Genomic DNA, 14,731 nt, shown 5'->3' on the forward strand with positions numbered 1-14,731 from the left:
AATAAATGGGGTAGGAAGCCAGGTCATACCTTCATAGAAGAACCTTGACTAGGTTCTCCCAGCATATCGGCATCAATGACAGTGCTTAAGTCTGATCAACCACACTATTCCATATTACTACTATATACGTGTATATCTTCCTGATTCTTGTAAAACAATCTAATAAAGGCAAAGTCTCAAAAATTTGTGATAGCTTCTCATTTATTTCTTCCATCTTGTGGAACTTATAGTTTCTGCCCTTCATGTCTGGTTCAATATCATTGATAACATTCCAAAATTTAAGACCAGAAAGCCAAAGGAGAAAAATGAAAGCAGCAAAAAAAAGCACATTAATTCAAAATAAAAAGCATAAAGAACTCTGCAGACTCCACTGTTGGTGTTCTATGTATCTTTTGGAGGTTTTTCACTTAGATTTGCACTTAGTCATTTAGAAAAGAACAAATGACTTGTTCTTATTATTACACATGACAAAAATACTATTTACAAATGATACGGTTTGGTTCTGTGTCCCCACCCAAATCTTATCTTTAATTATAATAATTCTCGTGTGTCAAGGGCAAGACCAGGTGGAGATAACTGAATCATGGGGGCAGTTTCCCCTACGCTGCTCTCATGATAGTGAGTTCTCAGGAGATCTGATGGTTTTATAAGGAGCTTTCCCTGCTTTGCTCAGCACTTCTCTCTCCTGTCGCTATGTGAAGAAGGATGTGTCTGCTTCCCTTTCCACCATGATTGTAAGTTTCCTGAGGCCTCCCCAGCAATGCAGAGCATGAGTCAATTAAACCTCTTTCCTTTATAAATTACGCAGTCTTAGGTATATCTTTATTAGCAGTGTGAGAATGGACTAATACAACAAGTAATTGTACATTTTATACACAGAGTCATAAAAAAACACATATAGGCTAATAATAATATACTTAAACAGTCAAGTTATCTGTGACAAAATTCAAAAGAAGGGAATTTCTTGCCTTGGCATTTGGTCTGTGGTTAGAGATCATGTTTTAGCTACTAATTTTCCCCAATAAGTAACATTAAAGTTACTCACCGTAGACTGAGGCAGTCCTTTGTTACTGTTTCGACCTCTGAAAAGATTAAATATTATTTTTATTAAATTCAACAGGCTAAACAAGCTGAAAAATATTTCCAAACTTAAAATATAATTCCATTCAAATAAAGGAGAGGCTATCTGTGGGGAGAGCTCACCTAATATTAAGTCTAAAGGCTACCTAAGGATGGCTCTACCTGTGCACTGCTTGCCTGGAGACCCACAACAGGTAGGGGTCATAGAAGGAAGGAAACTAGAAATAATCAAACTTTATCAAAATCAAATAAATAAAGTAAAATAGCCTACTGGAAGAAAAAAACTAATGCTAAACGTAAATTAATAATAATTATAGCCAGGCATGGTGGCATGCACCTCTAGTCCTAGCTACTCAGGAGGCTGAGGCAGGATCACCAGAGTTAGGAGTTTGAGGCTGCAGTGGGCTACCATCATTCCACAGCAGTCTAGCCTGGGCGACAAAGCAAGACTCTGTCTCTAAATAATAATCTTTACTCCCAAAGTAACCAATCACTGTTATAAAGAGCTGGTCAGAAGTAAAACACGGATTATATTCTTGATTTAACCAACACAGATGACTGACACCAAGTCACTTCCCATATTTCTCCCCCATCTATAAAAGAAAAACAGGTCATGTAGGCCGGGCGCAGTGGCTCACGCCTGTAATCCCAGCACTTTGGGAGGTGGAGGTGGGCAGATCACGAGGTCAGGAGTTCGAGACCATCCTGGCTAACACAGTGAAACCCCATCTCTACTAAGAATAAAAAAAATTAGCCAGGTGTGGTGGCATGCGCCTGTAGTCCCAGCTACTAGGGAGGCTGAGGCAGAAGAATCGTTTGAACCTGGGAGGCGGAGGTTGCAGTGAGCTGAGACCGCCCCATTGTACTCCAGCCGGGGTGACAGAGCAAGACTCTGTCTCAAAAAAAAAAAAAAAAAAAAAAAAAGAAAGGTCATATGATTACAACTGCAGGAAAAAAAACTGAAAATAAGCTAAATCATTCAAAGCACTTTCATTTCTAAATAATATGCGTCTATATGTGTGGATCGTTATAACAAGTGCCTTTCCTTGCCAACTCTTTCCCTCAGAAAAGATGCAGTACACAAAATTCGGCTGTCAAGTAAAGATGAATTCTATTTTCAAGTGAATTACAGAATATAATACAACCTAAAGCTTATTCCACTGAAAAAGATTAGGCCCCTTAGAATAATTAAAAAACATCATTAAAGTGAAATGTTATATTTCTCATAAACATTAGTCACGACAATAGGACTGGATCTCATTTTAATAAAATAATTACAATACTCAAGCCAAAATTCAAAACATTCAAGGAAAAGCACAATTCAGGCCCAAAAAGTCTAGTAACATGACTGGTCGATCCCTAGAAGAGTACTCTTAACATTCTGAGGCCAGTCCTAGCTTGGTCTCCAACTCCGTCACTTTCCTTAGTTTCTTCTCTCATCCAGAAAACAATGACGTGAATCAAATGACATCTAGGATTTCCTTCATTTCTAACATTCTAATTCTGTAACTGTTTGCCTCAAACATGGCACAGAGATAAATTCCTGAAGTCTAAGGAATATGACTAATAATTTATATTCTATAGATCTTACTACAAAACCAGACACCATACTAAGTACTTCACATGCAACCTGTCTAATCTATCACCTCTACTTTACAGGTGAGGAAACTGAACCTCAGCAGTCAAGTATCTTGACCAAAATCATCCAGTTCATGAGCAGTAGAGCTGGTATTTAAACCACGTATATCTGATTCCATGTCTAAGTTTTTCATTTCTAGGTTATGCTGCCTCTCTGGAACTGTATCACAAGGAATAAACTACCTCACCTAACAAAAATTCTATACTTTTTCAAACATCATTTGAATTTACGGTTTTGGTAGGGGTGTGTGGGGGGGGTACTTACAGTCTGTACATGAAGGCTAAAATGCCTAAATCTTACTTAGAACAATGATCTGGTATCCTGGTGGTTGCTGAGATGCCAAGTTACAAAACCTTGAACAAATGCCACAAACTGTCCTTAAACTCATATGGCCTCCCTACAAAGCTATATAAAAGACTTAAAAACATAATCCCCTTTAAATAAGTCACACTGTTCTTTTTAGTGATTATGTGGTTACATCTTTGACTAATAAAAAGTTAACTGACCATGGAGTTTACTCAAAAGAACGAATCATTCAACCAGGAAAATGTTATCATATAAAAAACAGTACAGTAGAGTGCAGAAACCACTGATTTACGACACGGTTGGACACCCAAGAGGAATGTTAGCATATTGAAGCAGTATTCTCTGAAATCCATTGAAGTCTAAATTCTTGTTTCTTTTTGTATCCATTCTAATTATGCTTTACTTTTAATCTTTTCATTAGTATCTCAAACCAAATATTCTACTATTTAATATAGTAACAAATACTGAATCACAATAAACAAAGGCCAAGAGCATACTTTAGACCTAAGTATATTTATGATTAGATAGATCAGGTTTAACAAAACACTAATATCCAGGACTCTATGCTTTCAATAGTTGCCAAATATGAAATTCAAGTGTGACTTAAAATGCCAGTCAAATTAATATAAAGAAATTTACATGCTGAATGTGGTAGCTCATGCTTGTAATCCCAGCACTTTAGGAGGCTGAGGCAGGAGGATCACTTGAGTGCAGGAGTTTGAGATCAGTCTGGGCAACAAAGCAAAAACCCTGTTTCTACAAAAAAATAAAAAACTAGCCAGGCGTGGTGGCACACGCCTGTGGTCCCCGCTACTTGGTAGTGTGAGGTGGGAGGATCACCTGAGCCCAGGAGGTCAAGACAGCAGTGAGCTGTGATTATGCCACTGCACTCCAGCATTGGTGACAGAGCAAAACCCTGTCTCAAAAAATAATTAATAATAATAATACAGAAGGGAGAAATGAATGGGGTTGTAAATCAAACAAGAATGGTATGAGCTGATAACTATTAAAGCTGGGTGATAGGTGTGCAGGGGTTCACTTTACCATTCTGTCTACTTTCATACAATTTCCCTTAAAAAAAAAAAAAAAAAAAGCACCTTCTGCTTCTGATATGATACAATAGGATAGATCTAATCAAGCTTACAGATCTACCAGTTTACGAGAAACATTAAGATGGAAGAATATATTAACTGATATCATGAGGTTACTCACAGTTTAAATCCAGAATGTAGTAAATGCAACATAAAAAAATGACAGTTTCTTTTTTTTTTTTTTTTTTTTCTGAGACAGAGTCTCACTCTGTCGCCAGGCTGGAGTGCAGTGGCACGATCTTGGCTCACTGCAACCTCCGCCTCCCGGGTAGCCAGGACTACAGGCACGTGTCACCATGCCCAGATAATTTTTGTATTTTTAGTAGAGACAGGGTTTCACCATGTTGGCCAGGATGGTCTTGATCTCTTAACCTTGTGATCCACCCACCTCAGCCTCCCAAAGTGCTGGGATTACAGGCATGAGCTACCGTGCCCGGCCAAAGATGACGGTTTCTTTAACAAATAAATCACATGGGACAAAAACACCATAGGAGGAGAACGTATAAATTTTAAAATACATATAAAAGCAATGCATAGGCCAGGCATGGTGGCTAAGGCCTGTAATCCCAGCACTTTGGGAGGCCGAGGTGGGTGGATCACAAGCTCAGGAGTTGAAGACCAGCCTGACCAATATGGTGAAACCCCATTTCTACTAAAAATAGAAAAATTAGCCAGGCATGGTGGCGCACGCCTGTAATCCCAGATACTTGGGGAGGCTGAGACCGGAGAATCACTTGAACCCGGGAAGTGGAGGTTCCAGTGAGCCGAGATTGCACCACTGCACTCCAGCCTGGGTGACAGAGCAAGACTATCTCAAAAAAAACAAAACAAAACAAAACAAAACACTTAATACACTTAAAATTGTTAAAATGGTATATTACTTATATTGTACCATAATTTAGGAGAAAAAAACTCACCATCTCTTTCCAAAGAAATTTCATTTGCAACAAGGTATAAAAGAGTTAATGATGCTTTCAAAGGCACTTGGTAGGAGGAGATTGGTAGAATCATTGGAGATAAGTACTAAATTGTAGTTGTCTAGTTTGGTGGCCAGAACTAGCGAAAGAGAGCTGGGAGGACTCCTCTGTGGATCGAAACAAATTTCAAACACTGATCTCAGAAACTATCCCTTCAAAGAAGCTCAAATTTGATCAGATCAGTCTGTGGAGCAGTTTATGCCCCAAAGCACCACGGAAAACAACGCAGGCCCTCCATATGTGCAGATTTCACATCCTCAGATTCAATCACTCGAGATTAAAAACACTTAGAAATAAATACAACAAAAACAATACAAATAAAAAATATATAACAACTATTTACCTAGTATTTACACCATATTAGGTATTATAAGTAATCTAGAAACGACAAAGTATACAGGAGGATGTGCACAGGTATATGCAAATACTGTGCCATTTTATGAGGGACTAGAGCATCCATAAATTTTTATATCCAACAGGGGGGGTCCTGGGACCAATCCCCCAAGGACACCAAGAAATGACTACATAGCATCACCTAGTAATTAGTGTAGCTTAACAGCTGGGTACAGTCAGGAAGAGAGACAAAGCCATGCCAAAATCACTGTGATTCTAGAGTGATGGTAGGCATACCCAAGGCTGCATCTCAAGAAAACTAGCATCAGACGTGTCACACTGTACAGGGAGGGAAGAAGGATAGAACACTAAAATCATTCAGCCAGTCATTAGACAAATAAGCAAATAGCAGTAACAACCACCACCCCCAACCATAGGCTAATGAGGTATCCAGAGTTACTACATTATTCAAACTGTCCAGTTTTCAACAACAAAAAAAAAACGACAAGACAAGCTAAGACACAGGAAAGTATAACCCCACCCACCAGAAAAAGAAGTAGCAATAGAAATTGCTTGTATAACCAGATGTCTGACTTAATAAGAACTTCAAAAGTGGTCACTATAAACAGGTTTTAAGAACGAAAGAAAACCATAATTAATGCAGTAAAAGAAGGTATGGTTGGCCAGGCGCCCTGACTCACGCCTGTAATCCCAGCACTCCGGGAGGCCAAGGCGGGCTGAAACCCCATCTCTACTAAAAATACAAAAACAAAATTAGCCAGGCGTGGTGGCAGGCACCTGTAGTCCCAGCTACTCAAGAGGCTAAGGCAGGACAATGATGTGAACTTTGGAGGTGGAGCTTGCAGTGAGCCGAGATTGTGCCACTGCACTCCAGCCTGGGCAACACAGCGAGACTCCGCCTCAAAAAAAAAAAAAATGAACAGTCTCTGGCCGGGCATGGTGGCTCATGCCTTAATCCCAGCACTTTGGGAAGCCAAGGCAGGTGGATCACCTGAGGTCAGGAGTTCAAGACCAGCCTGGCAACATGCTCAAACTCCATCACTACTAGAAATACAAAAAATTAGCCAGGTGTGGTGGCAGGCGCCTGTAATCCCAACTATTCAGGAGGAGGAGGCTGAGGCAGGAGAACTGGTTGAACCCAGGAGGTGGAGGTTGCAGTGAGCTGAGATGGCACGACTGTACTCCAGCTTGGGCAACAAGAGCAAAACTCCATCTCAAAAAAAAAAAAATCATAAAATTAAAATACTACATTAGCAAATACTCACTTGGCTGGGCGCAGTGGCTCACACCCATAATCCCACCACTTCAAGAGGCCAAGGCGGGTGGATCACCTGAAGTCAGGAGTTCAAGACCAGCCTAGCCAACATGGTGAAACTCCATCTCTACTAAAACTACAAAAATTAATGTGGTGGCAAATGTCTGTAATCCCAGCTACTTGGGAGGCTAAGGCACAAGAATCGCCTGAACTCAGGAGGCGGAGATCGTGCCACTGCAATGCAGCCTGGGTGACAGAGCGAGACTCCATCTTTTTTTTTTTTTTTGAGATGGAGTCTCCCTCTGTCGCTCAGGCTGGAGTGCAGTGGCGTGATCTTGACTCAATGCAACCTCCACCTCCCGGATTCAGGCGATTCTCCTGCCTCAGCCTCCCGAGTAGCTGGGACTACAGGCGTGTGCCACCATGCCCAGTTAATTTTTTGTATTTTTAGTAGAGACAGGGTTTCACCATGTTAGCCAGGATGGTCTCGATCTTCTGACCTCGTGGTGCACTCCAGCCTTGGTGACAAAGCAGGACTCTATCTCTTAAAAGAGAAAAAGGAGGCCTGGTGTGGCAGCTCACGCCTGTAATCCTAGCACTTTGGAAGGCTGAGGTGGGTGGATCACCTGAGGTCGGGAGTTGGAGACCAGCCTGACCAACATGGTGAAATCCTGTCTCTACTAAAAATACAAAATTAGCAGGGAGTGGTGGCGCATGCCTGTAATCCCAGCTACTTGGGAGGCTGATGCAGGAGAATTGCTTGAACCCGGGGGGCAGAGGTTGCAGTGAGCCAAGATCACGCCACTGCACTCCAGCCTGGGCAATAAGAGCGAAACTCCATCTCAAAAAAAAAAAAAAAAAAAAAATGTAGACAGAATGATGGAAGAAAAGGGCATCACCACTTGGTAACATCATAGTAAATAACTGTTTCAGGCAAAAGTGTCCATAGATGCTAAATATAGTAAGGGAAAGTAGAAACAGAGTATTTATATAACCATAAAGTAACTCCCCACAAGATACTGATGAAATGACCAAGTGAAAAATAACTTTATAGTGAAGAAACTTAGTAGACACAACCCTAACCAAGTGATCAAAGTTAACAACCCCAGTAACGGGACAAATATATACAATGCACTTTCTGATATCATGCAATGAGAAAAACACACAAATCATTTCTGTTGTATTCCTGCCAAAAATAAATATCTGAATCTAATCATAAGGAAACCTCAGATAAACCCTAATTGAGGGACAGTCTACAAAATAACCTGTAATCTTCAAAAGTGTCAAGTCATAAAAGACAAAGAAACTGCTTTGGATTAAAGGAGACCAAAGACACATGATAACTGAAGATAACAATCCTGGATTGGTTCTTGGACAGGGGGAGTAAATACGTATATTCTACATATATATATGTAGAATATATGTGTGTGTGTATATATGTGTGTGTATATATATATGTAGAATATACGTATTTACTGGTTCTTGACCAGAAAAATGTTGATTTGTTGATTGTTTTAAAGGACATTAGAAGAAAACGTCTGTAAACAGAATAACCGTTTGACACAATTATTAATTTCCTTATTTTGACAACTGTACTGTGGTTTTGAAATAGAATGCCCTTGTTATTAGTAAATACAAGTTGAAGTATTTAGGCCTAAAGAGGCATCATGTCTCTCATATGTTTAATAAGAATTTTTATTTTATATTAAATCTTACATATACAATTACCAATACGAGAAAATGTTAAGGTGAATATGGTAAAATGTTACTTGAAGAATACAGGTGAAATATATAGGAGAATTCTTTGTAATATCTTTGCAATTTTTCTAAAAGTCTAAAATTATGTGTAAGTAAAATGTTTTTAATTGGAGACTATAAGTGATGTGATTTGTTAACTCTATTTAATGCATTGTCCAAGGCATTTTTTAAATAATAATACTTAATCCTACTCAGCCTTGAAACTCAAATGCCATCTTTTCAGGAAGTCTCCTTCTATTATCTCAATCAAATACACGATGCTGTTTTCAACTCTCCAGTTTAGATCTGTATTATAATTACTAGTGTATCTGTCTTATGCCCACTACTCAGGACCATCACCTGACCATATTATGCTTCTGTGAAAATCAGAAAATGATGCCTCTTCCAGGGGTTCATAGCCCCACATTAGAGAAAACAGTGTGGTCGGCAAGCAGTGTCTTTGTGAAAATTAAAAGAAGGTACCAAAAGCACATAGATATAGCCCCCAAAGGCACATTGTGTGGCCAAAGAAACACCTTGATCTCAACATCCATTCACACTTGGTCAGGAACTCTTGGACAAATGAAAACCTAAACAACCAAGCTTGGCAAAAGTATCTTTCTACCACTACCAAAATTAGCAGAGGAATCATGCCTCATATGATACACACTCAGTAAATACCTAATGAATTAACAGCCCAATCAGAACAAGGGAAAGAAAAAAAAAAGAAGAAAGTTAAAAACTTTCTATTTCAAAGCTATCAATCTTTAAATCAGGGGTCAGGAAACTACAGCCCACAACCTGTTTTGGTCTGGCTTCTGGGCTAAGAATGATTTTTATGTGCCTTAAGAGTTGCTTATAGTAAAAGGAATTTGAGGGGAAATGGAAAAAAAAAAATAAGGATTGTTTAAAGAAAAAAGGATATGCAACAGAGAAGTTATATGGCCCTAGAACCTAAAATACTTATTATCTGAGACTTTACATAAAAAGTTTGCCCATCCTCACACTGAAGAAAAAAAAAAAAAAAACCAGCTGCAACAGCAATACAACAATTAAAAATCAAGCAGAGCCAGGTGCAGAGGTGCAGCCTGTAGTCTCAGCTACTCAAAAGGCTCAGGTGAGAGGATCGCTTGAGCCCAGGAATTAAAGCCCAGTCTGGGTAACATTACAAGACCCTGTCTTTTAAAAACTGAAAGATAAAGCTGTTTATTATTTTACATGAATCAGTATTTACTACTTCTGCATGGGGGCATTTCTGGTAAAGACTGGAAAACCTGCTAGACAAATTCTGTAAGAGCTGTAACACTCCAGTACACTTCTTTTCTCTTTTGTAGAGACGGGGTCGCACTATATTGCCCAAGCTGGTCTCCAGCTCCTGAACTCAAGTGATCCTCCTACCTCAGCCTCCCAAAGTGCTGGGATTACAGGCATGAGACACCATGCCTAGCCTCCAGTACCTCTAAAATAAACTGCTGGATTGCATTAAATTATTTTCATGAAGTTTTATGTACATATAAGAAATGTCATGAAAATCCCCATATTCTCATTTAAGTAATGCTTTATATTAAAATTTGAGGTTGATCCACCTACTGAAAAAAAAACGTATTTTACTAGTGTACATGTGATGGCAATACATGCACACCTCATTTTATTCTGCTTTGCTTTACTGAAATTCACAGATGCTGCATTTCTGACAACCTGACGGTCTGTGGAAACCCCAAGTCAGGCAAGTCCATTAGTGCCGTATTTCCAGTAACATGTGCTCTCTTTGTGCCTGTGTCAGATTCCCATAAATCTCACAATATTTTCAAACTTTTCCACTATTATTGTATATGTTATAGTAATCTGTAATCAGATTGTATTTTACAATAATTGTAAATAATAATTTACAATTATTATTGTATCTGTTAGAAAAGATTATATTTTACAATAATTGTAAATAATAATTTACAATTATTATTTTATCTGTTATAGTAATCTGTAATCTGTAATCAGTAATCGTTGACGTTACCCTGATTTGTTTTAAGGCACCACAAACTGTCCATATAAGACAGCAATCTTAATAAATGTTGTCTGTTATGACTACTCCACGAACCAGCAGTCAGCTTGTCTCTCTTTCTCCTCGTGCCTCTCTATTCCCTGAGATACAACAATATTGAAATTAGGCCAGTTAGGCCAGGCATAGTTGCTCACACCTATAATCCCAGCACTTTGGGAGGCCAAGGCAGGTGGATCACTTGAAGCCAGGAGTTCGAGCCCAGCCTGGCCAACATCGTGAAACCCCATCTCTACTAAAAATACAAAAATTACCCAGACGTGGTGGTGGGCGCCTATAATCCCAGCTACACAATAAGCTGAGGCATGAGAACTGCTTGAACCTCAGAGTTGTAAGATGCACTGAGCTGAGATCATGCCACTGCACTCCAGGCTGGGAAACAGAGCGAGATTCTGTCTCAAAAAAAAAAAAAAAAACAATTACTTCTCATCGACAAAAGCTATGATGGAAATGTACAAGGACATAAATGTTTTCATAACTGCTAACACAAGAATCAGTCCATAGCCCAGGGATCAAGGGACAATTTTGACGTTTAAGCCATATTATTTAAGAAATACGGCCGGGCGCGGTGGCTCCGGCCTGTAATCTCAATACTTCGGGAGGCCGAGGCAGGCAGATCACCTGAGATCGGGAGTTCGAGACCAGCCTGACCAACATGGAGAAACCCCGCCTCTACTAAAAATACAAAATTAGGTGGGCATGGTAGTGCATGCCTGTAATCCCAGCTACTCAGGAGGCTGAGGCAGGAGAATCATTTGAACCCGGAGGTGGAGGTTGCGGTGAGCCGAGATAGCATGCCACTGCACTCCAGCCTGGGCGACAAAAGCAAAAAAACCTCCGTCTCAAAAAAAAAAAGAAATACATTCTGTAAGGCTACTACTGCCATTCATAGTCATTCTCTCATTCTCTGATGGATCTGGGCAAAATAAATTGAAAACTTTCTAAAAACTATTCACCATTCTAGATGCCATTGAGAATGCCATCCATGAGCATGGGAGGAGATTAAAACATCAACATTAACAGGAGTTTTAGAGGAAATTGCTTTTTTTTTTTTTTTTTTAACATAGAGTTTCGCTCCTGTTGCCCAGGCTGGAGTGCAATGGCACAATCTCAACTCACTGCAACCTCCGCCTCCCAGGTTCAAGCAATTCTCCTGCCTCAGCCTCCCAAGTAGCTGGGATTATAGGTGCCCGCCACCACGTCCCCGCTAATTTTTGTATTTGGTGTATTTTTGTATTTGTATATGGTGAAACGGGGTTTCACCACGTTTGCCAGACTGGTCTTGAACTCCTGACTTCAGGTGATCTGCCCTCCTTGGCCTCCCAAAGTACTGAGATTACAGGCGTGAGCCACCGTGCCCGGCCTGGAAATTGCTTCTAATACTCATGAATGATTTTGAGGGGTTCAGGACTTCAGTAGAGCAAGTAACTGCAGATGTGGTAAAAAAGCAAGAGAACTAAAATTAGAAGTGGGGTCAGAAGATGTAACTGAATTGCTGCAATCTCATGATAAAACTTGAATAGATGAGGAGTTGCTTCTCATGGATAAACAAAGAAAGTGGTTTCTTAAGATGGAATCTACACCTGGTGAAGCTGCTGTGAGCACTGTTGAAATGACAACAAAAGATTATGAATATTCCAGAACAGGCTGGGCACAGTGGCTCACACTTGTAATCCCAGCACTTTAAAGCTGAGGCGGGCAGATCACGAAGCCAGGAGTTCAAGACCAGCCTCACCAATATGGTGAAACCCCGTCTCTACTAAAAACACAAAAATTAGCCTGGCTTGGTGGCATGTACCTGTAGTCCCAGATACTCAGGAGGCTGAGGCAGGGGAATCACTTGAACCCGGAAGGCAGAGGTTGCAGTAAGCTGAGATTGCGCCACTGCACTCCAGCCTGGGAGACAGAGACCCCATCTCAAAAAAAAAAAAAAGAAAAGAAAAGAAAATTCCAAAAATGAAATGTCCTGGCGCAGTGGCTCATGCCTGTAGTCCCAGCACTTTGGGAGACCAAGGCGGGCAGATCACCTGAGGTCAGGAATTCGAGACCAGCCTGGCCAATATGGTGAAACCCCATCTCTACTAAAAATACAAAAATTAGCCGGGTATGGTGGTGTGCACCCATGGCCCCAGCTACTCATGAGGCTGACACAAGAGAATCGCTTGAACTCAGGAGGCAGAGGCTGCAGTAGGCCGAGATTGTGCCACTGCACTCCAGCCTGGGCAACAGACTCTGTCTCAAAAAAATAAAATAAATGTACATTTTCATATGTTTGTCTGTCTTATTCATTGTGTTAATTAACAAGCAAAACAATATACACAAACAATCTAATGCATCCTGATAAGTGAAAAACATTAAATAATCTAAGAATAAAATTACCTTCCATTATCGTTTCAACAACTGGGGGAGGCTGGGTGCAGTGGCTCACACCTGTAATCCCAGCACTTTGGGAGGCTGAGGCAGGTGGATTACCTGAGGTCAGGAACTCAAGACCAGCCTTGCTGACATGGTGAAATCCCCTCTCAAATAAAAATAGAAAAATTAGCCGGGCATGGTAGCACATGCCTGTAATCCTAGCTACTCAGGAGGCTGAGGCAGGAGAATTGCTTGAACCCAGGAGGCAGAGGTTGCAGTAAGCCAATATCACAACAATGCACTCCAGCCTGAGTGACACAGCGAGACTCTGTCTCAAAAAAAAAAACAAAAAAAAATTGGGGGGAAAAACATGCAATTTCTATTGGTACTGTCACCATACAATATAATTATAGAGCTTCATGTCTTTTTATTTTTCACCATTCTGCTCATCCATCACCATTTTTCAACACCACTCCTCTGTATGTCCTTCAGTAGTTTCTAATGCTATTTCAACAAGACCTGGGTAACAGATTTTTTATATAATCAAAATATTTCATTGATCCAGGTTTCTAGAATCAGACTGGTTGTATAGAAGTAACTAATTTTCTTTGGCATAAGGGTACTACATACCTCTAACCCCCTTACAGTAAAACTGTAAGAATGCTCTTCCCTCCAGCTATTCACATGGCTGCCCCTTTCTTGTTAGTTACCAACTTAAATGTCACCTCCTGAGAGAAGCCTTCTCAAACTACCCCCTCTACAGCAGCTCCCCAACTACTATTATGTCTACCCATTTTAATACTTAAGTAACTAATATTTAGTACATCAGTTAGACAATTAACTAAAATCTAGAAATCAAGTTCCACCTCTTAAGGTTAACTCACTTAGGTGAGTCATTTTGTTCTTCCCATTTCAGACTTGTTGTTGTTGCTTAAATTATTATTAGAAAGGGAAATCCTATACCATGTATGGAATATTTTCTCCCTAAAAAGTTGAGTCAAATGAGGTGGCAGGAGGGAGTAGGCCACGACAACCCAAACACAGTAAGCTAGAGTGTTTTTTTTTTTTTTTTTTTTAAGGAAACTGAGGTGGGAAGGCAACTCTAAATTCACACAGAACAACTGCCAGATTAATCCAGTCATATAATCATCTGGGATCATTGTTTCAAAACAATTACCATTCACACAAGAACTAATATCAGCATTAATAGCTCAGGTTCAAATTCCGGCTTCATCACTTCTCAGCTCTATGGCCTTAATCCTGTGACTTCAGCTCTCTGTGTTTCAATTTCAACATCTATGAAATGAAGATGAAAATAGTACCTTCTCAAAAGAAAAAAAAATAGTATCTTCTCATAAGGTTGTGGAAATTAAGTAATATTCCATACAGATCGCATAGCTTAAAACAGTGCCTGGTATGTTATTAAGTGCTTAATAACTGCTAGCTAATATAATTATTTTCTCATATTCCAGCATACACTAGAGTAGTAAAGGAGGAAAAAAAGGCCAGTCGCAGTGGCTCACACCTGCAATCCCAGCACTCTGGGAGGCCAAGGTGAGTCCAGGAATTTGAGACCAGCCTGGACAACGTGGCGAAACCTCGTCTCTACAGAAAATTTTAAAAATTAGGCAGGGGTGGTGGCTCATGCCTACAGTTCCAGTTACGTGGGAGGATCACTTAAGCCCAGAAAGTCGAGGCTGCAGTGAGCCAGGATCATGCCACTGAACTCCAGCCTGAGTGACAGAGTGAGATCCTGTCTTAAAACACCACCACCACACTCTTCATATGAAGTTTTACCCCTTCAGTGCCTTTACCCCTTGAGTCCCTCTAGAGAAAGGGATAAGAGGCTTGGTCATGAAGCCATGAACAACTGGATCTGAC

General features: G+C 40.2%; 1 protein-coding gene and 1 non-coding gene across 51 annotated transcripts in view; both read right to left on the reverse strand.

Annotated features, from left to right (window-relative positions):
- ATXN2 (ataxin 2) overlaps window positions 1-14,731 on the reverse strand; it is a 146,303-nt gene that overhangs the window by 102,612 nt on the left and 28,960 nt on the right. For all 50 annotated transcript variants that reach the window (XM_054528275.2, XM_054528271.2, XM_054528274.2 and 47 more), the window contains exon 2: window positions 1,046-1,082. In XM_054528275.2, coding sequence (XP_054384250.1) covers window positions 1,046-1,082 — 37 coding nt within the window. The remainder of the gene's footprint in view (window positions 1-1,045; window positions 1,083-14,731) is intronic.
- LOC112135948 (U7 small nuclear RNA) lies at window positions 9,685-9,747 on the reverse strand. The gene has a single exon (XR_002917167.1). It is a non-coding gene; the product is annotated as a U7 small nuclear RNA (small nuclear RNA).

Source organism: Pongo abelii, chromosome 10, assembly GCF_028885655.2.
Source record: "Pongo abelii isolate AG06213 chromosome 10, NHGRI_mPonAbe1-v2.0_pri, whole genome shotgun sequence".
Lineage (NCBI taxonomy): Eukaryota > Metazoa > Chordata > Mammalia > Primates > Hominidae > Pongo > Pongo abelii.